Source organism: Astyanax mexicanus, chromosome 1 (assembly GCF_023375975.1).
Source record: "Astyanax mexicanus isolate ESR-SI-001 chromosome 1, AstMex3_surface, whole genome shotgun sequence".
In the NCBI taxonomy this organism is placed as follows: domain Eukaryota; kingdom Metazoa; phylum Chordata; class Actinopteri; order Characiformes; family Acestrorhamphidae; genus Astyanax; species Astyanax mexicanus.
In genome coordinates this window covers 15221904-15247927 of record NC_064408.1, presented here as the reverse complement: position 1 = coordinate 15247927, position 26024 = coordinate 15221904, and the positions used below count along the sequence as shown (strand labels likewise).

Sequence of the window (26024 nt, the reverse complement as noted above, 5' to 3'; positions counted from 1 at the left end):
TTGTTAAACCACACACACATGAATGCTCTGCAGCGTGAACATGCAGATCAGTTTACTCTGCTGAGACTCGCAAGGCGCCTTGCTGTTAAGATAAAAATGCACCAAAGTCAGAGCACACCTGCCTAATAAAAGGAAATGTGACAGGCAAGTGACACATTGATTGAGTTAATTTCATGTTACACCCAAAACACACCCATGATTAATTAAGAGAATTAGTACATTCTTTTTTGCGCTTCTTGTGCCACGCAAGGCATATTTTTTTCTCCCTCACGATACCATAGACATGCCCTAAATCCAGCAGAACAATCCACAATTGATCGGTGCACTATACAACACTTGGTTGATTGATTGGTTGATGGATTGATTAATTGATTGACTGACAAAGATAGATCAAGACAGACTGATATAGAAAGAGCTAGATCATTTGATTGAAATTGATAGATAGACAAAGATATATACAGATGGGATAGACTGAAATTGCTAGATTGACATAGGTATATAGATAGATAATATGATAGATAGATGGACAGACAGACATAGGTAGACAGATAGACAGACATAGATAGATTCAATTCAATTCAGTTCAATTTAATTTTATTTATATAGAGCTTTTTACGGATGAAAATTGTCACAAAGCAGCTTTACAGAAAAAACAGATCCACACCTCTTATGAGTGAGCACCACAGAGATGCCAAATATTGTGGTGGCAACAGTGGCAAGGAAAAACTCCCTTGCATTAAGAGGAGATCTAGATATTGAATCTAAATTCGATAAAAAAAAGCCTGAAATTGAAACTTCAAGATAGAAAAACGCAGATAGATCGACTGAAATTGATAGATAAACCAACATATTTATATTTAGGTATCTAGATATCTATAGATAAGCTGTTTGTGTGCAGTTGCACACCTGTATCAGCAATGAATACATTAGTGTCATGAAAGTTTGGTCATGGTAACATGAAATGAGGACTTGATTGTAGAGTTTAGATTGTCTGCCCGAGCTCAAGCCTGACCCGAACTTTTATTAAAATAATAGGTCTATGCTTCTTCAGTGTTGCATGTAACGCCAGACCGAATGGAGTGACGCTCGCCGAGTAAAATTAACAGACTGGTTTATTTACAGGCTGATAACCAGATATTACAGATACAGAAGCCCAGCAAACAATAATCTCACAGAGTACCGAAGCCGTAGTAGTATAAACAGTCCGTGTTCGAAACCAAAAGACAGTCCAACCAAACATCAAATCCAAAAGGGGCAAAACAAGAGTCATAAACTGATAAACCAGAAAGTAGGGTCGTAACGAAAAGGGACTAGAAGAACACATGAGAAAATGCTTAGTATGCAACCAAAAGTCGACAATACCTTGCGAAGATAGTTTACATAATGCAGCCTTAAATACAAAATACACGATGAGCATAACCCGGAACTTCCTCAGAACACAGGTGAATCTGAGCGTAACGTGATTGGGCGAAGGAGAGCGACTGACGGTGACGTCATAAACCATAGGATTCTGGGGAATGGAGTCCGGAGGTGTGGGAGGAGTCAGGCGGCGTGACATTGCAATGTTAATTAACATCACTCTAAACAGATTTCACTCATTAAAACAGTCCGAAAATGTTTTTTTAAAAAGCTCAGTTTTAACGCTCTACTTACTTGCAAAAAAATGTCGGGTTTAATCAGGCTCAGGCGTATAATGACAGTTTTGCCCGAGTTTGGGCTCAGGCAGAATATATACCGGCTCAGGGTCTGGCTGTTTTTTTTTGGGGCCCGATTTAAGCTCTACTTGATTGCACTCTGTCACAAGAGCATGTCAGCTGCTAAAGTTGGGTATTCAGGTCCTCCACTCTAATTTATGTCAGAGCTATTGGACGGAGCTCTAGCTCTCCAGAGAATGGAGTTCCTCTGCCCCACAGCCCCATGTTGGGTACCTGGCTTGGCATTGGGTCTGGTGACCTCAGGCTCATATGCTACTGCTCCAGACTCTCGTTCTATTGGCAGTGCACTTCTATGGAGAACAGCTGTGTGTGCTCAGTTGAACGGCTGTGTCAGCAGTGAGTGCACCATTGCTGACACAGATAACTTTATTTCACATTGTGCCCTTCTATTGCTTATTTAAATTGGTACAAGTAGTTCAAATGGAATTACTTTCTAAGAGCTATATTCAATATATATACAGTATGTGTGTATATATATATATATATATATATATATATATATATACACACATACTGTATATTATTGAATATAGCTCTTAGTAAGTAATTCAATTTGAACTATATATATATATATATACACACTTTGGGGACACACACCTCAACTAACACAGTCAAAAAGTTTCTCTAAAAAGACAGTGTAGAGTGTAGAGTGTAAAGGGAGTAATAGTAGTATTATACCAATGTGCAGTATAGTACAGCATTAAAGCATATTATAATGTAATCATATTAATATATGTAGTGTATAAATAATAGTTTTAATGTAGTATAATATACAATGACATACTAAATGTCATGGGGTTGCTGTACATAAATTGACCATGAATAGCTACCTTGGGAATGCCCATATCTGTACAAGTGGTGAGGTGTTATCTTGTAACTGCGTTTGTACACTGGGACATTCTGAAGTCGTGCAGACTTGTAACATTTGTACTAAAAATACGTCATAGAATGCATAACCAACCACAGTGGACAATAAAGTGGTTGGTAATTATTGTGACTGGTGGTGTCTGGCTAGAATTGTCCATGTGAACAGACAAGCAACTAAAAAAAAAACACATCCACGTTTACTGCAATTACTCTCCTTATTACACAGGAAGTGGAGCATCAAATTATGATGATTACGTTGATGAACGCTTCATAAATTAGCTTTTTTATTTAGTATTTTTTGTAAGCGGTGTCTGGATACATTGAGACAGAAACAGGTAGACACACAGACACTCTGAGGTACAGACAGACAGGATGCTTTTATGAATGTGGTCAGCAGGACGCCAGGTTGAGTGCAGAGTGACATCATCCCGAGCCGGAGCCTAAATGAGGATATTATTAGACTTTATCAGCTGCATCAGAATGCAGGGCATGTAGCACCGGGGCGGATCATCAGTATGCAGAACACACACACACCGTATCGCTGAATCATCCGCATGCAGCGCTGCACACAGGAACTTTGTAGGGGTGCATGACTGGTACAGGCCTGAGCCTGTCTCTGCCTCTGCCTCCTTCTCTATCTCCTCACTGCCTCTGTCTTCTCAATGCCTTGCTTCGTTTCTCTGTATCTCTCTCTGTATCTCTCTCTCTTTTACGTTCTATCACTCTGATCTCATTTGATCTCTGTCTCCTTCTCACTGTCTCCATCTCTCTCTCTTTCTCTCTCTTTTTCTGCCTTCTCTTTGACTCTTACTTTACCTTTTACAGTGATTCTCTTGCTTTATCTCTATCTCTTTCTCATTGCTTCTCTGGCTCTATCTCCGTCTCACTGCTTGTCTGTCTCTATCGCCTTCTCACTGCCTCTATCTCTATCCTGTCCTTCTCTTTCTTTTTCCTTCTCAATGGCTCTTTGTCTCTATCTGTTTTCACTGCCAGTGTCTCTATCTCCTTCTCACTGCCTCTCTGTCTCTATCGCCTTTTGACTGCTAGTCTCTCACTTCTTCTCACTGCCTCTTTATCTCTGTCTTATTCTCACTGCTTGTCTCTATCTCCCGTTTTTTCTCACTACCTCTCTCCCTCTTATCTCCTTTTTAATGCCTCTTTGTCTATCTCTTTCTCACTGTCTCTCTGATTCTATCTGTTTCTCATTGTCTCTCTATCTCTATCTCTTTATTACTGCCTCTCTGTCTCTATCTCCTTCTCACTGCCTCTCTGTCTCTATATTCCTCGCAATGCCTTTCTCTTGTACTTCTTCTCAGTGTCTCTCTGTCTCTATCTTGTCTATATTGTCTATACTGCCTATATGTCTCTCATTCACTTCTTTTTACTGCCTCTCTGTCTCTCTCTCACTTTTTCTCACTGTCTCTCTGCCTCTATCTCCTTCTCACTGCTTGTCTCTCTCTATTCTTCCCACTGCCTCTCTGTCTTCTTCTCACTGCTTTCTCTTCCACTTCTTCTCCCTGCCTCTATCTTCTTCTCACTGCTTGTCTCTCTCTCACTATGTCCTTCTCACTGCCTCTCTGTCTCTATCTCTTTCTCACTGCTTGTCTCACTTACTTCTTCTCCCTGCCTCTCTCTATCTCTTTGTCGTCTTCTTACTGCCTCTCACTGTCTTTCTAAGTCTGTCTTGCTGCCTTTCTTTTTCTGTACCTCTCTCCCATCTACATCTCTCCCTCTCTCACTCCTTCCTACTGCACCTTTTTTTCTCTCTCTTTCTTTGTCCTCTCACTCCCTCTCTCTTTCTCACTGCCTCTCTGTCTCTGTTTCTTTCTCACTGTCTCTAACTGCCTCTATCTCTGTCTCTTCTTACTGGCCCCCTTCGTATCTCTCTATGTCCTCTTTCTGTGCCTCCCTACCTAAATTTCACTGTCTTTCTATCTCAATCCTTCTCTCTACCTCTTTTTCTATGTGTCTTTCTCTGTCTCCTCTTGTCTGCCACTGTCTCTCACTCCTTCTTACTGCCTTTTTTCCATCTTTCTATCTTTATTTGTCACCTCATTGCCTCTCTCTATCTCTGTCTTCTCCTTACTGCCTCCTTTTCTATTTCTCTTCATATCTTCTATACACCACCTTTCTCTCTATCTCTCTTTTTCTCACTGCCTTTTCTCCTTCACACATGCACACACACACACACACACACACACACACACACACACACACACACACATTCACGCACATGCGTGCACACGCACTAACACAGCCTAATTAAGGCAGCCGACTTTGCTGGCAGCGAGAGCAGCTGTCTGAAAGGGGGGTTATATAGAGACAAGTTCTGCTTTATTATTACAGTCCCTATGACTCACTTCCGTAATGCTTGCCTCTATGACCTCTTTTTATGTAAAACTCTGCGTTGGTTTTATGTGAAAAACACACTGTGTATAAGTCAGATCCCAGGTCAGATCTCAGGCTTTATAATCATCCTACTTTGCTGTGGCTTAGTCATCATTCTGTGGATGAAAAATGACACTATGTTGATAGTGAGATAAGAGATAAAAAGATTCATCACTGAAACAAGTCATTATAATGGTCTCTCACCTTAAAGTACAGCTGAGTAATAAAAACGCTGTATGAAAGCACTTTTTTGCCGCTACAGTTCATATTAGGACTACCCCAGTTAACAGAATACATGATAAGAAAGTTTAGCAATGTTTTTAAAAAGGCTCCAGGAATGTTAACGACTGTAACATTACAGAAATGATATTCCAAGATCGTTAATAATATTAAACATAATAATATTAGGGAAATGTTAGAAGTAACATTCCCAAAACTAAGAATTAAAACATTCTTCTTCTAAAACCGCTTCTTCATGTTCATATCCTTTATGATACCATTCAAATCACTGAACTCCAGATCCAATCACTTTCATGGCCACAGGTGTATAAAACCAAGCACCTACTGTAGACATGCAGACTGCTTCTACAAACATTAGTGGAAGAATTGGTCTCTCTTGGGCTCTCAGTAAACTCCAGCACTGTTGTACCGTGATATGATGCAGCTCCTGTTCAACAAGTCCAGTCGTGAAATTTCCTCACTACTAAACTTTCCACAGCTATCAGTCAGTGATATTATAACACAGTGGAAGAGACTGGGAACGACAGCAACTTGCTCTGTCAATGTAGCAGATGCTGAGGAGCATAGAGCACAGAGGAACCAACTACAATCACCACAAACCTCCAAACTTCATGTGTTCTTCAGATTGGCTTAAGAGCAGTAGAGTGTAGAGAGACTCATGAAATGGGTTTCCATGGCCGAGCAGTTCCATCCAAGCCTTGTAAGCATGGTGCTCCTGTATGGCTAAGTTAGGATAGGGCGGCTGACTGTTAACTGTTGTCAGGGTTTTGATCAGTTGTTGGTGCACCTGTGTTTCCTGCCGTCAAGATAGAAACACACCATATATTTACCTGAACACACTTCAATTCCAGACCACCACACCCATTGGATAGATAGATAGATTTAGCAGTGCAAAAGATACCTAAACAGTAGATGAATGAACTAGTGAATGAACTACTAGTGCAAAATATGGTAGAACTATAAAAATAGTGTTATAGGCTTCAGCAAGACTGAGAGTGTGTCCATAGCTGAGGGTGTGTCCATGGTGTGGCCAGAGTTACTAGAATGAAAAAGTGTCACAGAGTCTTCAGTTTGCTGTGCTGAGAGGAGTTAAACAGTCTTATGGCCTGAGGGACAAAAGACTTTCGGAGTCTGTCTGTGGAGCAGGACTGGGACAGCAGTCTGCTGCTGAATGAGCTCCTCTACCTGGTGATGGTGCTGTGAAGAGGGTGGTCGACATTGTCCATGATGTTCAGCAGCTTGCTGAGTGCTCTCCTCTCTGCCAGTGGTGTTAAGGACTCCAGCTCTAATCCTGGCACAGAACCAGCTGGGATTAGAGCTGACATTAGTGTCATAATATTCCTCAGCTCTGAAGCTATTTTAACGATGTATGCACAAAGCCTGAAAATAGACTGTTGACGAGATGTAAGACACACCTTCCACAGAGTGTATGATAGGGCCCTTTATCTGGCCTTTGTTGGACTGAATGTCTCTAAAATCCAGAAAAGGTTTTTGTTGTGAGGATTTGATTGCTCAAATCAATATCCAGAGAGTCATATTTTATTGGCAGTATTTCTCTACAGGGACTAGACAAGTAGTAGCTGGATGCATTCATTAGAATGAGTGCCCCCAAACATTTGAACATGTAGTGTAAGGTGAATTGGTGAACTGAGTTTCTGATTTCTGTGTGCAGGCTGTAAGGCTCTTCTGAAGTGTCTGTCGGGGAAGTTTTGCAGCCGAGAGCTGATCGGGATCATGGGGCCCTCAGGGGCCGGCAAGTCCACCCTGATGAACATCCTTGCTGGATACAGGTGAGTACCAGCACGTGTTTAAGAATGAAACATGAGAAGCAGAGAGAGAATAGGAGTGTGATGATTAATATTTATTGCTGAGCCAGAGCACATTTCGCACCTTCTGCCAGCCTGTGTCCTTGCTGCATTGTTACGTCATTCATTTGAACACATTTTATAATACATATTCATATATTTATTCATGTCCACATTGCCCAGAGGATCAATGCACCTGTGGGCTTCATCCCGGCTGCCCTCTTAACCACTTAATAATCATTATCAGACCACCACACAGCTGGAGCCTCCTTCTGTCATCTGTTTTATCTCTCCTTTTCTGCCTCTCTTTATTTTATTCCTCTCTTTCCCTACGTGTCCCTAATGTGCCGTTCTTTTTTAGTCTCCTTTGCACCTTTCTTCCTTTCCTCTCCTCTGCTTCTGCTTTGAGTCACGCCTACGCAGCCGCAGTTAATGTCACATCACAAGCCCACTCAGAGAGCAAGTGCTACAAAGGCTGCCACCTTTATAGGCTTCTTTTTCCCTTATCTTTTCTCTCTGTCTCCGTCTCTGTCTCTCTTTCTCAGAGAGACAGGCATGAAAGGTCAGATTCTAGTAAACGGGCGACCCCGAGACCTCCGCACCTTCAGGAAGATGTCCTGTTACATCATGCAAGATGACATGCTGCTGCCGCACCTCACCACACGGGAGGCTATGATGGTAAGAAATCTCTTTTTAGGAAGAGGAATTTTCTACTTACACTGCAGCCGTAATAAAATTTTAGCCTATGCCTGGTATAAGGCATGGTGTCAATAGGCAATAGTTCATGTTTACCTGCTGCAGAGATTATTTTTATTGAGAAATACTAAAACATAATATTCTGAGCAAATCTGTATACACAAGTTACAATAAAAGCTGGCTAAACCTTTGTATAATATCCTTGATTTTAAGGGAAACAATGAATTTAGCTTGAACTAAAGCAAATCAATATATTGATATTTTATTGTGTATTGTGATCAGTTTCTTTACTGTATCGACAAAATGCTATAATAACCATATAGATCATATCATCAGTGCTTAAACAACACTGACCCAATGTACATTTCATTATAGAAACTAGTGTAATAAGTGTGTTTTAATTGGATGATGGGAGGCAAAATGGAAAAACACAGTCGTATGCATGAGAGAGTATTTAAATAGTTGATTTATGCATCCACTACTAATGCATTTTTTGTGTAAAAATATTAAGATAAATTGTGCATTATAATAATGTCTTAAATATAATAATAAGTGGGCTCCGGGTGGTCCAGTGAGCTAAGCGCTACCACAAGGGTGAGGTTGATCAGCACAAGACGTCTGTGAGCTGATGTATCAGAACTGAGACACTGCGCTTTTCTCCGAATGGGAAAAAATAAAAATCTATATAATTATATATATAATGTGATATTATATATGTTAACAAACTCGTTTTGAGCTCTCTTACCGAAATAACTTCTGTTTTATAGGTCTCGGCCAATCTTAAACTTAACGAGAGCATGGACGTTAAGAAGGAACTGGTGAGTGAGGCTGTTAGCATTTTAGCAATATGTATACAAACAAAAGTATGCATTTGTATTTGTGTATATTTAATGTGACTACTGTTTATGTGTGTGTGTGTGTGTGTGTGTGTGTGTGTGTGTGTGTGTGTGTGTGTTTGTATGGCAGGTAAATGAAATCCTCACAGCTCTCGGCCTGCAGGAGTGTGCTCACACTCGTACACACTCTCTCTCTGGAGGACAGTGTAAACGACTGGCAATCGCACAGGAGCTGGTGAACAACCCGCCTGTCATGTTCTTTGATGAGCCAACCAGGTACTCCACTGATTTAGGGACTAGCAGATTAAATGAATGAATGAATGAATGAATGAATGAAGCTACACTTAAATAGCGCCTTTTAAGAACACAAGTATGCTTTACAATCACGTTTTAATCATGTTTTTTTACACACAACCTCCATCCAGACGAGGGCTTCCCAGTGCTGGGAGGCAAACGTTCTAACCACTAAGCCACTGTGCTGCCCAGATAACATGCCCATGTGGGGCCTGTTTGAGAACCAGAAAGTTTTGTCCATGTAGTAAAACCGAAGTGTCTAGTTGAAGTTGCTCGGTGCAATTACCCATTCTTACCAGAGAGGGTCCTAAATTCCAAAACTTACAGACATAAGCTTTAAAAAAAAAACTCTTACCGACTGCTACTTTAACTGGATCTTTGCATGTATCTGTGTGTTTTGTATCCAGTGGCCTGGACAGTGCATCCTGTTTCCAGGTGGTTTCTCTGATGAAGTCTCTTGCTCAGGGAGGAAGAACAATCATCTGTACCATCCACCAGCCCAGTGCAAAACTGTTCGAGATGTTCGACAAGGTACCAATCAACATTTACGACCCATTTACGATCTGCTTTATTTTGTTTGCTTATCACTTCAGTGTCATTAGTGCATGCAAATGTAATGTAATCTAGTGTAATGTGATCTCATATAGTTTGAATCGATTCTGAAATCTGATCTCTAACCCTCTCTCTCTCTGTCCTGTCTACCAGCTGTATATTATGAGTCAGGGGCAGTGCATATATAAGGGCACAGTTCCGTACCTCATCCCCTACCTGAAGAACCTCGGCCTCCACTGCCCCACCTACCACAACCCTGCAGACTTCAGTACGTTAACTCTATATGTGTGTGTTTGTATTTGTGTGTATTTGAAATATACTCTGAATCAGTTTATCATAATATTTACTGACAAATTACATTGTGGCTCCTAGTGGTACATCAGAATAAGTATCTGTCACAATGATCCGAGGATTGTTGGCTTAAATCCCAGATCATGCTGCTTGGCATGATTTAGAGAATTGGGAATGTTGGGGAAAGCATACCTTAAAATCCTTATCCTTAATAATCCAGTGTGCCTTATGTGTGAATTCTACCAGTTAGGTTGTATGAAGCAGTAAAGCTATTCTGCTAAATACAGTGTTATACATGAGTTTTAGTTTAGCTCTCTAGCAGTATTAGCATTAGCCGCTAACTGTGCTAAGCGCTAGCTCTTTTGTCGTTCAGAGGTGAGTATTATCGGCCAGTAGCCTGCTGCTAACCCCGGCTAGCACTGCTGGAGTGGCATTAGCATTATCCGCTAACCGCAGCACTAGCTCTGTCGCCGTTCAGAGGCAAGTATTAGCAAACTGTAACCTGTGCGTTTTCTATGTTAACACAAGCTAAGTGGGACAAACTGCTGGCTAACATTGCCCTGGCTTAAAGGAACACTCAAGCGCTGTCAGCGGCATTAGTTGCTAACTGTGGCTATCGCTAGCGGTTAGCTGCTAATGCTAATGCTGCTGCAGGCAGCCTTAGTGGAAATCTGCAACTCTAAGCTTACTGTAAATAACAGAATGTATGTATGAAATGGACCAGAAAATAGACATCATGCTGACAAACAGGTACTACAAGTGTTCTTATAGATGTGTTACTACAGATGTCTGTGCTGACCAACATCACACTGCTACACAGCTCACTGCTAAGTGATCAGGCAACAAGTGGCTTCACATGTGTCAGCATGTGCTAGTCTTCCCTCTTCTAGTGTGAAAAATGAATGGTAGTAGCATTGCTAGTGATAGGAAAAGTTTCTTTGAACAGAGATTAAACAATTGGCCTTTCAGATTAGGTACAAAAAAGGGTAATATTTGAAATTAATCATTTTTACTACATTTGTGTTTACAGTAGAACAATTACTAATTAGATTTAATTAATGAACAATTCAAACCATAAAAAACAAGATGACAAGATGGCTACCTTTGCCCTAGTTTAAATTAATTAGTTAATCAATAAATTGTAAATTGAACAAATTACAAATTAACTATTAGGAGAAAAGTATATTATTATACATTCCTTAAAAAAGTAACAGTGGTAAACTCTTATACTGCAGAATATAATAGTTGAGATTGAGACCAGAAATGGCCAAGACAAGGTTGAAAAAAAATGAAAAAAAAAAAAAAATTGGGAAAAAATTTAATTAAATAGTTTGTTATACATTATATGTTATAATTGATGTCTATTAATGCATTTTATTCAACATATATTTTAAAAAATAGTGCAAAATAATTCTGAGAGTGAACTTGAGTATTACAACACTATTGAGGAGTGTAAAGATGGAACATCCAGTAGTTCTAGAACTAATAAGAAATATAACTGTCTTTTCAGTTTAATAAGATCTGGAATAATTAATGAAGTAGGAAAATACAAAAAATCCTGTCCTAAAATGAGACTTGTTGTTCTCTTTCTGTTTGTCTCCAGTAATTGAAGTGGCATCGGGAGAGTATGGAGATTTGAACCCTGTGCTTTTTGAGGCTGTGCAGGGCGGCATGTGTTCAGAAGGGGACAAGAAGAACTCCAGTGACAAAACTGACCCCACAACATCCTGCCCCACTCAGTGTAACAGTGTGAGTGTTAAACAAAGTGTTTTACTTTAACATCTCCTACTTGTGTATACACCCACTGTTCACTGAACATATAGGACATATTTCTGTAGTTACAGACTGTGGTCCTGTTTCTGTTTCTCTGTCTACTTTAATATTATCCTCCTTTCTCCCTGTTCTTCAATGGTCAGGACCCCACATGAGAGAAAAACTCCACAGAGCAGCTATTATTATTTGGGTTGTGAGTCATTTATACTCAGTGTTAGTGTGTGTAATCTGTGCTTCTGTATGATCAGTGGAGTTGGTCAAATTGACAGTGAGGGTAGAAACAAGGAGAGGGTCATGTTTTCTGATAATACTCTGTATATAGTAAATGAAATAGCTTATACAATACTGCTTTGGAAAAATATAAGTGACCACGTAAAAGGTATGAGTTTCTTTGATTTTACCAAATTGAAAACCTCTGGAAAATAATCAGGAGGACGTTGGGTGATCACAAGCCATCAAACCAAACTGAACTGCTTAAAGTTTTGCACCAGGAGTAAAGGCATAAAGTTATCCAAAAGCAGTGTGTAAGACTGGTGGAGGAGAACATGCCAAGATTCATTAAAACTGTGATTAAAAACCAGGGTTATTCCACATATTTCTGAACTCTTAAAACTTAAAACTTTATAAGTATGAACTTGTTTTCTTTGTATTATTTGAGGTCTGAAAGCTTTGCCACCTTTTTGTTATTTCAGCCATTTCTCATTTTCTGCACATTAAAGCTCTAATTGACAATATTTTTATTTGGAATTTGGGAGAGAATTTTGTCTGTAGTTTATAGAATAAAACAACAATATTCATTTTACTCAAACATATATCTATAAATAGCAAAATCAGAGAAACTGATTCAGAAACTGCAGTGACTTCCTATTTTTATATATATTACATATATAATATAATATACTATATATGAAAGTTTAACAGTTCATTTTCTAGATAGAATAGAATAGAACCGCAGATCGTATAATAATGACCAACATAGCAAACATCTCTGATATGTCTCTTGTGTTTATTAAATGTTTTGTGCAGGATTCAGGATACATTGAGAAACACACTTTTACCACAAGTACCTTTACACAGTTCTGCATCCTCTTCGAAAGGACCTTCATCACTATATGCAGAGATACGGTGAGTTTACTCTCTATATTTAAAAAATCTATTTTGATATTTTTTGAGTTTATGAATTAAATGGTTACAATTCCAAACAGGCATGTTTAGGAAATGTATGATTGATGATGCATTTTATAGATCATATTTATTTATGTTATTATGTCCAGGTGTTGACCCATCTGAGGGTGATGTCGCACCTGTGTATTGGCGTTCTGATTGGTCTGCTGTATCTGAACATCGGGAACGACGCCAGCAAAGTCTTCAACAACACTGGCTTCCTCTTCTTCTCCATGCTGTTCCTCATGTTTGCTGCACTTATGCCTACCGTTCTGACATGTAAGAGAACGTGTTTATACTGTATGTGTTTGTAGTTCTGGACTTGTTGGTAGCAGTGTAGAAATATGGAGAAAAAAACGTTTGGTTTATTCTCGGTAGCACTGCATTCATTTAAAAAAAGTTTTTTTAAACAATTTTCTAACATACAATTTATTTAAATGTTTTGTTATTTAGATATTTTTGTTTGACAGATTATCAGATTAAATATTTCACCAACCGTTTACCAACTCACTCTTCTGAAAATATCTTCTTACAGTTTTTACACATGATATAGTAATAATATAATAATTAAGGATTGTATTGGAATTATATCAATATGGCCAATATTTCAAATCAGTATTTCCTGACATATATATTGTATGCGGAAAAGGACCAAGCGACACTGGCCACAACATAAATCCATTGATTTAAGCAAATTTTTATTTATTTTTTTTTGTTTAAAAAGGTATAAAGTTATGCCGGGTTGTGTAAGTTTTGAATGTACATCAGCATCAGCAGATATGTTAGAAAATATGCTAGAATTTTCCCTCGGGCATCAATAAAGTATCTATCTATCTATCTATCTATCTATCTATCTATCTATCTATCTATCTATCTATCTATCTATCTATCTATCTATCTATCTATCTATCTATCTATCTATCTATCTATCTATCTATCTATCTATCTATCTATCTATCTATCTATCTATCTATCTATCTATCTATCTATCTATCTATCTATCTATCTATCTATCTATCTATCTATCTATCTATCTATCTATCTATCTATCTATCTATCTATCTATCTATCTATCTATCTATCTATCTATCTATCTATCTATCTATCTATCTATCTATCTATCTATCTATCTATCTATCTATCTATCTATCTATCTATCTATCTATCTATCTATCTATCTATCTATCTATCTATCTATCTATCTATCTATCTATCTATCTATCTATCTATCTATCTATCTATCTATCTATCTATCTATCTATCTATCTATCTATCTATCTATCTATCTATCTATCTATCTATCTATCTATCTATCTATCTATCTATCTATCTATCTATCTATCTATCTATCTATCTATCTATCTATCTATCTATCTATCTATCTATCTATCTATCTATCTATCTATCTATCTATCTATCTATCTATCTATCTATCTATCTATCTATCTATCTATCTATCTATCTATCTATCTATCTATCTATCTATCTATCTATCTATCTATCTATCTATCTATCTATCTATCTATCTATCTATCTATCTATCTATCTATCTATCTATCTATCTATCTATCTATCTATCTATCTATCTATCTACATGTGTAATATCAGATATCGGCATATTGGCCCAGAATTCATTGCATCCCTAATAAAAATAGACCCATCATTAAAGACCATAGTAAATCTAATGTAGTCTTTTTGTTAGTCATTTTCTTAATAACAAATCTAAGATCACTTTTTTTGATGATACTAGTGAATGAGGCCCAGTGTGACAAATATATGAGTCTCTGTGACTTTGATAATGGCTAGAGAGATTACAAGATGAAGAGGATTTTTTAAAAGGTTTATATTTAGTGCTATGATTAGATCACTGGAGTAATTGTGTGCTATTTTCCACAGTTCCTCTGGAGATGTCTGTGTTTATGAGGGAGCATCTGAACTACTGGTACAGCTTGAAGGCTTACTACTTGGCCAAGACCATGGCTGACATTCCATTCCAGGTATGACTGTAACATTTTTTTTTTTACATTTTTTTCGACTTTCTGCCACAATGTGAATTTGTTTGTTAATATTGTATTCCGATGTTATGATAAATGGACTAATAGAAACATTTAAATCAAATCTTCACGCAGCCAGACACACCACAGACACAATGCGGGTAGCAAACACAGAGTTTATTATTAAAAAAGGGATTAGACTTACAAGGGTAGTCAGAGACAGGCAGGGTCAGAACCAAAATGGCAGCAATAGATAACAAAATACCACAGTGACAGCAGGCAAAAAAGAGTCGTAAACAGGATATTCAAACAAGAAAAAGGGATAGGCAAAAAGAGAAGTCTAATTACAAAGATAAGGGTCTGCATTGGTAAACAAACAGTAGTAAAGGCAGTGCAAAAGAGTAGTCAAAAATACAAAAACAAGTTGAAAACCAAAAGAGCAATAAAGAAACGCAAGATAGAAGAGCTAGAGTGACAAGAAGTATATATACTAACAGGACCAGGTGTGGGCAATCAGAAGCTCAGGGAGTTAGAACACTGTAGCGTCACGTGATAAGCAGAGTCCAGAAGGTCCGGTTTTAGTGCATGCTGGGAGTTGGAGTCTTTAGTGTGTGTGTTAGAGTTCATAGCATGCAGACTGACAATGTGAAGACTGACAAAAATAAAAAGCTTATCCTAAACTTACGATTAAGCTCCACTCAATACCAAACCTTAACCCTATCCTTTGATGCTCTGAATACAATAGAATTTATTTACACAATTTGTCAAAGTGTTAAACACTGATATGTTGTTGATATGTTCCTAAAAGTCTTTCAGTGTTTATTTTTTTTTTCTTTCATCAACTAATTTCTCTTTGTCGTTCTCCTACACTACCCCCCCTCCACACACACACACATACACACCCAAACATACACAGATCATATGTCCTATAATGTACTGTAGTATAGTGTACTGGATGACAGAGCAGCCTCCGGAAGCAGGAAGATATCTGCTGTTCATGGCTCTGTCCACCTCCACTGCCCTGGTGGCCCAGTCTCTGGGGCTTCTCATCGGCGCCGCCTCCACCTCCCTGCAGGTAAATCAACACTGACATGCACCACCATTCAAAAATTTACTGATCTGTAATACTATTATTCAAAGAATGATTCATTTTTTAACTGGTGAAGTAATTTACCACTGTTACATAAGAGTTGGTTTTGGAAATTGTCTGTTTTCAACTCTGTTTAGGTTATACTATATTTTCCTTTATTTTCTCTTTAGGTGGCCACATTTGTAGGCCCAGTCACAGCCATTCCGGTCCTGCTGTTCTCGGGCTTCTTTGTCAACTTTGACACCATCCCCAAATACCTGCAGTGGAGCTCCTATGTCTCTTATGTCAGGTAAATATTATAGGTTTTAGAAAAAGGGTGGAAATGATTGAGAGTCTTTTTTGTGTAGTTTTAATAAAAGTGGACTAGAAGGACTAGAAGGACTTGACATCCAATTATGAAATCTGATAAAGAGAGTTGGACTAATTTGCACATTTAAACAGATATTACAATATCTAGTAAAAAAAAGGCAAAACAATTCTTAAAAAAGAGCTGTTAGAAAGGCAGCATTGCATTCTATTAGAAACCATAAAAACCAAATGTGTTTCAAGTTTCCATCACATGTTTTTGTGAGATTGTGAGCAGGTTGCAGTGTAAAAGTCTGATTATTGCTTCACTCTTGTAAATCCAAAGTTATCCTATTATCTGTTAACCCACATCAATGAACATGTGTTAAACAGATGACTGATATTGCATTATTACGTACATATGAACACACACACTGTGGCCAAGAGGATTGGTTTTGTTTAAATAATAAAAAAAAATACTTACCTATTTATCTATATTTATTTTACGGACTTACGGGCACTGATGATTTTTGGGAAAATGTAAGGATTTCAAGTGTGCCTTATAGTGTGTAAAATATGATAAATATTAAAAACCTGTGTTAGCAATGGAATCAGCTTGAAATCACCATGGTCTTATTCTTGGTTCCACAGGTACGGTTTTGAGGGTGTCATCCTGTCCATCTACGGCATGAACCGATCTGAGCTGGAGTGTCCAAGCATGGTGTGTAAGTTCCAGAAGCCTGAGGAAGTGCTGCAGTTGCTGGATGTGGAGGACGCAAAGCTCTATGTGGACTTCATGGTGCTGGGAGTCTTCTTCTTAATCCTCCGGCTGGCCACCTATCTTGTGCTGCGCTACAAAGTCAAATCTGAACGTTAGGGCTTGAGATCAACTACCGCACTCCTTTAAATGAATCATAACTACAACTTATTTTGTTTTTTCTGGCACAAACGCACACATTCTAATTTACATCTCGTTTCTTTTGCTGTGGAGGCAAACCTGTGCAATGTTCACCTTCTTCTCAAACCAATCGAATGGTTTCCATGTTGTTTTTTGCACATGAACATTCCTCATAGGTTTTGATTACTTGAAGAATCACTATATGAGTTCATTTTAAACAGATCTGAGAGCAATCTGAGGGTCAATAGCTGCCATTAGAAATCTGTGAAGTTTTTTTAAGTCTATTTAAGTTAATCGTCACTTTTATTTTTAAATGATTCCATGCCATTGTTGTATAGATGCATCGTAATATGATGTCCAAAGTTCTACTGTAGCTAAGATGGTAAGCATGATGGCTCTGAACGGAGCTCAAAACTGTCCAAACCGACAATCCCTCAACTGCTCTGTAAAGCATACGGACTGTCCTAATGTGAACAGCCTCAGCTATTTTTCCAACAGAAAACACACACATAGAGAGCGAGTGCCTGTCAAACAGCCAAAAGATAAAAAGAGGTTCCTCAAGCTCCATCTGAGCTTCCACTCGGAATTCTTCTCTTGGCTCGCTTTTGAAAGCCGGGCGAAGACAAGGACTCGCAGGGAATCTGATTTCAGGTTACACCCACAGAGCATCGTACTGTCCTTCTTCTGGATATTAATTGCAGACTGTGAGGAAAAAAGTCTAACCAGCATATCTGCAGTCCCATCTTTGTCTGTTCAACAACAGAGCCTTCCCAGTACTCAAACACATAAAAGCATCAACAGAAGAATCTACGGTAGAAATTCACTTTTCGCACATAAACACATTTATTAACACAATATGGACACATTATCTGTTATTCTACCAAGTCCATCTATGGCAGGGGTGAGCAACGGGGTCCGGAGTCTTGCACAGTTTGCTTATTTCACTGCTCTGTGAATACTGTATGTTTAGACTGTCCAAAAATCAGCCCATATCTGATTTATGGCCTACTTAGATTGTATCCAATCTAATGTATCACGGTCGCCTCCCAGCACTGGGTCATGGGTTCAAGTCCCTATCTGTGTGGAGCTTCCATGTTGTCTTTGTGTCCAGATGAGATTCCTCAGAGGACTCCAGTTTCCTCCCACAAAAACATGGAGATCAGGTAAATTGGATATGCTAAATTGTCCTGATGTTTGTGTGTGTAGTTATAAGTATGAATGTGCATATGACTGCATGTTTAGATATGGATTGGCACTGTGTGCTGGATCAACTTCTTAGTCCCTGATGTAGTCCTCCAGGTAGACGGTCACTTCCAGTTGAGAATAAGTCTGAAGACTTGATTTGCAAAAAAATATCTTAAGACTATGTTCAGACTGGCAGCCTAAATTTGGTTAAATCCAGATTGATTTTTGATAGTCTGGACAGGCAGAATTCACATGAAGTCCTAGCGACATTAGCTGGTTTAAAAAGTGATTACAGTCAGATTCGTAGAGATGCATCTCAGTCTTGATGCTCTGGACACTCAAATTGCACGGCAGGTACTTTTGTGATGTTCAGACATGCATTGTTACATACATTAATGACGAAAATTAAAGAGGAAAAATATAAGCTAGAAATGTACTTCAACAGACTATTAAAAATCAATCTGTATACAATCTAGACATTCCAAACATCGGATTTGTTCAGATAAATCATAGTCTGGAAATACTGGATGCATTTTGCGTCACTCACAATGCAACAAACAACAATGTTATCTAATCTAGAGTGACAGAAGTTGCTCAGACCTTTTGTTGAGATTTTTAAAGCAGTCTTAACATAGTCTTAAGTCTTAAGTTTCTGAAAAAATCTATCTGGATACAATCTAGATATGCCATAAATTATATTAGGACTGGCTAACAGACCTTTTAAACCTGGTAATTAATAGGTGATTTGAACAGCAAAAGCAAAATCTGCAGGAATCTGGCCCTCCGGAAATTCCCAACCCTGATCAACTAGGAATGCCAGTACGTGACACTGCTTTAAGGAACTGTGCTTTACATGAATGAGCCATCTCCAATCATTTCATCTTCTCATCTTTTCATCCAGTCGCTGACAATGTGGGACAGAGGTGTGGATGCTGGACGAACTCTTTTAGCTGAACAGCAACATCAGCAGCAACTGTATATCTGTGCTGTCACCCTGTATTTTTCGACTGCCACTCTTTGAAATCATGCAGGTTTTGGAGGGCATGAAGGCCAATGGATATGGGTGATCTTGTGCTTTATGTTTTTTTGTTTTTTTTTTACATTTTTTCTTCTCTCATGGATGGATTGCTTGGCGCCACCACTACATGATACCGTTTTTCATATGCAAAGCGAATCTTGCTGCCTACTTGGACTTGATGCTAAAGACTGCGCTAAGGAATGTGAACTTTGGAATATTGTATAACAAACTCTGGATATGACTTCTCTTTTATTCAGGATTGAGAAAAAAAATACAAGAAGATGGACAGTGGACCCTCTCCTCTTTAACCTTAACCTTGAGCTCTCTCCAATATTATATAAATATCCGCTTTTATGACCTTGTTTCCTTGTGTGTGAGTAAATGTATGTCCATGTGGAACTGGGACTTCTTCTGGGTCTGTGTCTCTCTTTGCTTCGAATGAGACTTACTGTTTCGCCCTCTGCTTTCTGAAGTGGGGATCATGCAATCAAGGCTGCATCATTTTTGCAGTCAAAGAACCCACCAGTGTCCAACAGTGGGGTGACCTGGACTGTCCTAAATGCCTGCTATTGGACACCAAAATGCTGGACGGACAGTGTGTGCCTCCTAACTGGTGTAGTCTGTTGTATACTCTTTGACGTTGGACGTTATCGCTTGTTACGAGCACCTCCCTGTACATCTAACTCTAACCGCTTTTACATGTTAGTCAGCCTCCTCAATACTGCAATGCAATGCGAACGAACATTTTACTTAATGACGGACTTGATGATGTTGATGATGATGATGATGATGTTACTCTACGGACAATGTTTTATGATTCCTGCCATGTGGTATGTCTGCTCATCTGCCATGTGGTATGTCTGCTCATATACTGAACTATACGTAATAACCCAAGAATATATACACGACCAAGTTAGATGTGCAATGCTGTACGCAGAAATGACCTTTTTTCAGATTCGTTTGTATTTAGTTTTATTTTTATATGAATATGATGTGCAATGCTAGAAACGGATGTGCAAATTTAACTCGCATGGTGATTCTGGAATTCCAAAAAAGAAAAAAAGAAAAGACAAAAAGAAAAGATGTGTAGGAATTCATGTTACTCATGAATTGCTGTATGAGTATATACTCCTCCTTCAAGCTTTATTTGATTTCCTAACTAGATCTTCTAGTTTTGGTCGTCTGTTTTCCTTTAGCTTTAGCTTTATCATAAACAGGCAAAAGAAAAAGGAGACCATTTTCATGACAGGCAAAAGAAAAAGGAGACCATTTTCATGAATACAATGAATTAAGTTAAAAACACCCAAAACAAGCAGAAGGAAATCACAATGATAAAGAGAAACAAGAGAAAGACACACCTTTTCTGTTTGCTGCTTGCTTTGAGTTCAGTAGACACACATATTTCTGGTAGATTTGAGTTTAAAATGATTACTAGTAAATTTGAAATAACACATTTATGCTACTACTGTGTTCAACTGGATTAACATTACTACTAGCATGGTGTTAAATTGGGACCGCATTATTGTTAGCATTGAGCTAAATTGCTAATATTGAGTTCTAATGGAAAAAAACACATTACTGTACATTAGCACTGAGTTAAATGACAGTATACGGACACATTGCTGCTGCTGCTGTTAATTAACTGGATATATGGATATACTCTAGATATGTTCTTGCTAATATTGGGTTAAATTGCACTAACACATGCTAACGCTGCCTTTAATTGGACTAAACAAATTACTGGTACTACTACTGAGTTTAACGTGGCTATCCCATGATTACTGCTTACATTGACTTAAGTTCAACGAATACATTAGTGCTTGTATTAAGTTTAACTGAACTTATGCTGCTTTCCATATGACCTGTGATGTCAGAAACTCGATTGAAAGCCAAAGAATAAAATACAAGATGGCTGCACCACACATTAACACATTAATGCATAATGCATTGTATTCAACTGGAATCGCTAACAATGCTAAAAAAAAAAAATGCCAACAATAAAGAAGCTGGACATATTTTGGTTAGACTTTCCATAAAACATGGGTAAATAATGATCAAACCCTTTATTGGAAATGTTTCGAAAAGGTGTAAATACTATATCTGAATGTTTAGCTGATTTCCAGGGTAAATGGAAGGCAGCATAACACCTTTCTGTTAGCATTGTTTCACAGTATTACCCACTACCCTACCCTGCTGACAAAATCCAGCCTGTTCGCTGGACTTATCTGGTCTTTAATGGTCTAGACTGTTGAAAAGTCGGTTATATATTATGTGTACTGTAATAATGAGCAACTTTACCAAGCTGATAAAGCTGATTGACCAATTTGTTCAACCTGGACAAGCTAGATCATGCGGTTCCCCCATGTTGTTCCTGATAATTGACTAGTTAGCTCAGCTGCAGCTCATGTTAGCTGGTAAACCTACTAAATCGTCAATTGATCAAAAAGATAGCTTGAGCTGGCCAAGTCAGTTTTGTTTCAGTGAGGTAATGGATTGGTAACATTTGGACTGGATTGGATGGTCCATTGATAATGCCTTGGAGACGCTCAAGTAACATTCAACTAAATTTCCAGGATTTCATATAAAATTAACTCTTAGTCGAATGTAAATGATGTAAATGAATGTAAGCCTACACCTAACGCTAACTGTGTACCCTTACCTTAACCTTAAACTTTAAAGTTAGAGGTAAGTTTTAGATTAATGTTAGTGTTAGGCTTAGGTTTTAAGATTGATTTAGGGATTAGGGTAAGTTTAAAGGTAGCTTAAGCATTAAGAATCATTATAAGGATTCAAGGAGATTTTATAGTTATTTCACATCATACTGTATGTGGTACATGAGGTGGAACGAAATTGAATTCTTATGGTCCAGTTTGCATCCAAAGAGCAATTTTTAAATAGATAAATATAAAGACAAAATAAAATAGAATAAAATAAATAAATAAATAAATAAAAACACAATAATAAAATAGATACGAGTTTGCTAGGAGCGTGAGACTACTGCGTGCCGCCATCTCTTATTTACATTCAGCTGAGAGTTTGATTGTATTTAATAGATGTTCAGTAGAATGTTAGTTGAATGTCAGTTGAATGTTAGGTGAGCATCTATGAGGCATCTATAATGGATCATCCAAGTAAAGTGGAAATGCCCAAAATTGTGAGTAGCAAAAGGTCTCTAGAACTGGCTTCGGGAACCCCTGCAATACCACCTGACCAACACAGTTCTGCTAATGTTGTATTCAACAGGATCAACACACATTACTGTAAAGTCTTGATTGCTCTTGTTCTAGAACAATCTCAGCCTGCTGCTGCTTTACACACAGCTTTAAAGATCGTCTCTGAGGGCCATTGTGCAATAAAAGAGTATAGTAATAGAGGAAAGAGTTGAATATATTCAAAAGGATTCAGGGTTGGACTTAATGTAATGTAAACCCTGTAAGATGGATAGTCTACTGAATATGAATGCTGAAAATAATGCTTTAGAATCGGGATCTTTCTTTTGGGGCTTATGATAGCAACCTGTAAAATCTAATTAGTCAATAATTCATGTTCATGTAAGGTGGAACCTGGGGGGACTAAACTCCTTCGTTCCTTATTCTTAAGTGTTATTGAGCAAGTATAGAGTGTTGGAAATGGTTTCTGGTCCTGGTAGGTTCCTGATAATGGTTCCTGGTAGTGTTGCACATAGGATTAAAGAGATTAAAGAATGAATGTGTTATGTTATAATCTCTAGAGTAGAGAGTTGGGTAATACCTGTTTCTTATAGCAATAGTATTGTTCTGTGCTTCTAGCGCGTGTTCTATCTTCTCTTATTCTCCAATATCCATGTGTTTCCAATAGTTGTCAGCCATTTCCGAATGGCAACACTGTATTTCAGGCTCTGTAATGTCGTACTGTTTGTGATGTTAGCCATGTGTGCAGTACCATAAGACATATAATGCCAGCACAGCAGTTTATTTCCCTCATCATCAGATGTCTCGGTCGATGCATTATTAATGCTGCATTTTTTTCCCTATTATAAGTTCCTGTTAAGTATTTTCCTGCAACGATGCCACATCAAAGCCACTTCACTCCATTCTCAAATGCAGTGTGCATGCCTTAAAATATACAACGTCTTCAACAAAATGTCTCTTAAATTAGAAGAAGATACGCTGCTGACTGCTGAATCAACCAAACTGAGGTTTGACTTGTCGTAGGTGAGAGCTATTTTGGTTTGTGGTGGTTTGCGCAGCCGATTGTGGGAAAGGTGTTCACAGAAGACAGGAATTCTCACCTTACTTTCCCAGTCGATTGTCTTTGTTTTTCTTGATTCCCTCTGTCTCATCAGAATTGCAAGATATGTGTACTGGACTCGATTATAATAAATGCATTTATATATTACCTACACTATCGTTTCTTTTCTGTCTTATTTTGAACATATTTACCTTTTGAATTTGAATGCACTGTAATTCTACAGGGTAACTGCAAATTTGTGAATGCATCATGATGGCTGCCTTATATGTCCTGCATCCATTTGGTGCATCTAGTGTGCACATCCTCAAAATTATACATTTTGCAAATTTGTATAAAAATGCACACACATTTGTCACAAAGCTAAAGTTGCTAACACTTAATAGAAGCTTATGGACACTAATCAGCATCTTGCAACAGCCACATTTACAGTAATGGCCCCATTTTAGCAATCCTTATGTAAGCCGTCAACCATGCACCGCACAGTTTGATTTAGGGCGTGTCAGTGTGTCTTTGCTATCATAACAACAGGAAAAGTACACCTTGCGCACCTCAAAACAGGCAAAAGTCATGTAGTAATTTTCTTAAATAATCATGGGTCTATTTTTGGCATAACATGAAACAAACCAGTCAGTGTGTCACTTGCCTTTCACTTTAAGAGCCAGGTGTTCTCTGACTTTGGTGGATTGCTATTTCAGTCCACCTGTGTTTTCTTTTGCCAAGATAGCAATATGCCAGAGATGTACTTGAACACATCTCATTTCAAGCCCCTCATGTCCATTGGCGTAGATATATTCTCAAGCACTGTTGGTACTTTTCAAAGGCGCAGTCAGACGATGTGAAAAAAGACTACTGGCGCGGTGTAAAATAGCAATGAGCATCACAGTGCGCCTTGCACAAGGTTTAAGATAGGGTTTTAGATTATACACAGGTTTACAAGATGTGATGCATACACTGTACCTTTTTACTATTTTAAATTCAGTTTCTAATCATTTTTTGTTATTACACTCCAACAATGGACTGGCTAATTTTAATGAATTTTAATAGTATTTTGCATTATATTTGTGAACCACTAGATTTTTTTATTTGGCATATCTTACAGATATCTGTGCCTGCAGGGTGGATTTTCCAATGAGACCCTAAACGGATTAAAGTTTATATACAACCTTTTGATGAGCATTAAAACACAACATTAGTGTATAGCATACAATTGGGGCACAGCCTGTCATTTTAGGTAATTTCTAGGCCCAGTGATTTAGCCCTTAAACTGTGTTGAGTTGTTTACTCATACCAAATAGAGTTACTTATGTGAATACATAAGTATTTCCTCATCGCTCAGCGAGTTTAAGGGCAAAACTGAGAATGCCTTCATTGGCCATTTTTGTCTGAATTGTAAAGTGCAAGCATGAGTTTGAGACACTTCCATCTCCCACAAAACACTGTAACACTTAGAAGTATCACTATTGGTCTGCTGGTCTGTATATTGCTTGTTTTTTTGTTTTCCTGTTAGATGTTCCTACTTTTCAGTCTTTAGTGGTTTCCAGTGTTCCTTGTCTTGTTGAATCAGGGATGCTCCTGCTTTGTTTACTTCTTAAACCCAATAGACCACATGTGTCAAACACAAGGCCCGCGGGCCAAATGTGGCCCGCCACGTCTTTTTATGTGGCCCGCGAGAGCTTGTAAGATCTTAGTGTCTATAATAAATAAGTCAGAAGCGTTCTTTGACCAAAAAATACATTTCCCACAATGCTTGTCGATTGTATTACCCGCAAAGTTACGGCTTACTGCCACTACACGGCAGTGTAGTCATTGATGTGGAAACCCTGCCGGAGGGAAGGTGTAACTTCGCGGGTGGAATTGAGACATATAAATGTTTATCCCATAATGTCCAGAAAAAGAGAAGTTGATGCAGACGGACGGCTGTGCTTCAAGGCGAAAGACCGGTATGCCTTTTGTGTTACGAAGAGTGTTACTGACCAAAATAAACGCTTTTTAGGAGAGATATAAGTTCTGTGTAAATATTTATAAGACAATAGCTGACAAAATCTGTTTTAATGACGTTAATAAACATCACTGTGACAGCGCTAGTCGCAGTTTCACCGCAGCAAAGTACGAGGACGTGAATCACTTATCTAACCAGCCTTTACTAATTTCTGCCCTCAATAACCCTTTCAATAACCTCCAATAGCCGTTAATAGTCTTCAGTAGCCTTCAACAGTCTAACCTTGCAGCCGTGGTGTGTCCACTAAACTCCGTAGTTATAAACATCCTGAGGTGAGCAGCGCGCTAACTGACCTGTTTTTAATGTAATCCGAGCAGTGACTCCGTGACAGCTGCTTTAAACTGCTGCTGTTAGCTGCTTGGGCTGAAAGATGAACTGCAGAGAGCTGTATTATCCTGTTACAAAAATCTTTATTTCATACACAGAAGAACTTAAAATTTTTAAAAACGCTCCAGACTGGCTGAGCTGAGCCCTGTAGCCCGTGGCTGGGCTGTAGCTCTGACTCAGTAAAGACTGCGGACTTGTGGTGCTGCTGCTGCAGCTCCCACTAGTGGTTGGATGAGGAACTGCTAAATCTGAGGAAATGCTATGTTCTTAACAGCTCACAATTTTTGATTTTATATTTATTAAGCCTTATTTCAGTTAATAATTTCAAAGTTAATATAACTTGATGTCATTTCTATTCACTTGAATAGTTTGGTTCT

At 38.3% G+C, this 26024-nt stretch overlaps 1 protein-coding gene across 2 annotated transcripts in view; it reads left to right on the top strand.

Moving 5' to 3' along the window:
- The window catches only part of abcg4a (ATP-binding cassette, sub-family G (WHITE), member 4a), a 50895-nt gene extending 30879 nt beyond the window's left edge, over positions 1–20016 (top strand). Inside the window, exons 3-16 of one of the 2 annotated variants that reach the window (XR_007428220.1) lie at positions 6883–7000; positions 7561–7693; positions 8479–8529; positions 8678–8823; positions 9249–9372; positions 9547–9661; positions 11288–11433; positions 12484–12582; positions 12732–12900; positions 14518–14618; positions 15532–15690; positions 15876–15994; positions 16642–18051; positions 18975–20016. Coding sequence is in view for 1 of the 2 variants with exons in the window: in XM_007260507.4 (XP_007260569.2) it covers positions 6883–7000; positions 7561–7693; positions 8479–8529; positions 8678–8823; positions 9249–9372; positions 9547–9661; positions 11288–11433; positions 12484–12582; positions 12732–12900; positions 14518–14618; positions 15532–15690; positions 15876–15994; positions 16642–16867 (1706 nt within the window). In the remaining variant the exon portion in view is untranslated. Of the gene's footprint in view, positions 1–6882; positions 7001–7560; positions 7694–8478; positions 8530–8677; positions 8824–9248; positions 9373–9546; positions 9662–11287; positions 11434–12483; positions 12583–12731; positions 12901–14517; positions 14619–15531; positions 15691–15875; positions 15995–16641; positions 18888–18974 lie in introns of those variants that run through there. The other variant, XM_007260507.4, reaches the window with a different exon arrangement.
- Positions 20017–26024: the final 6008 nt, after the last annotated feature.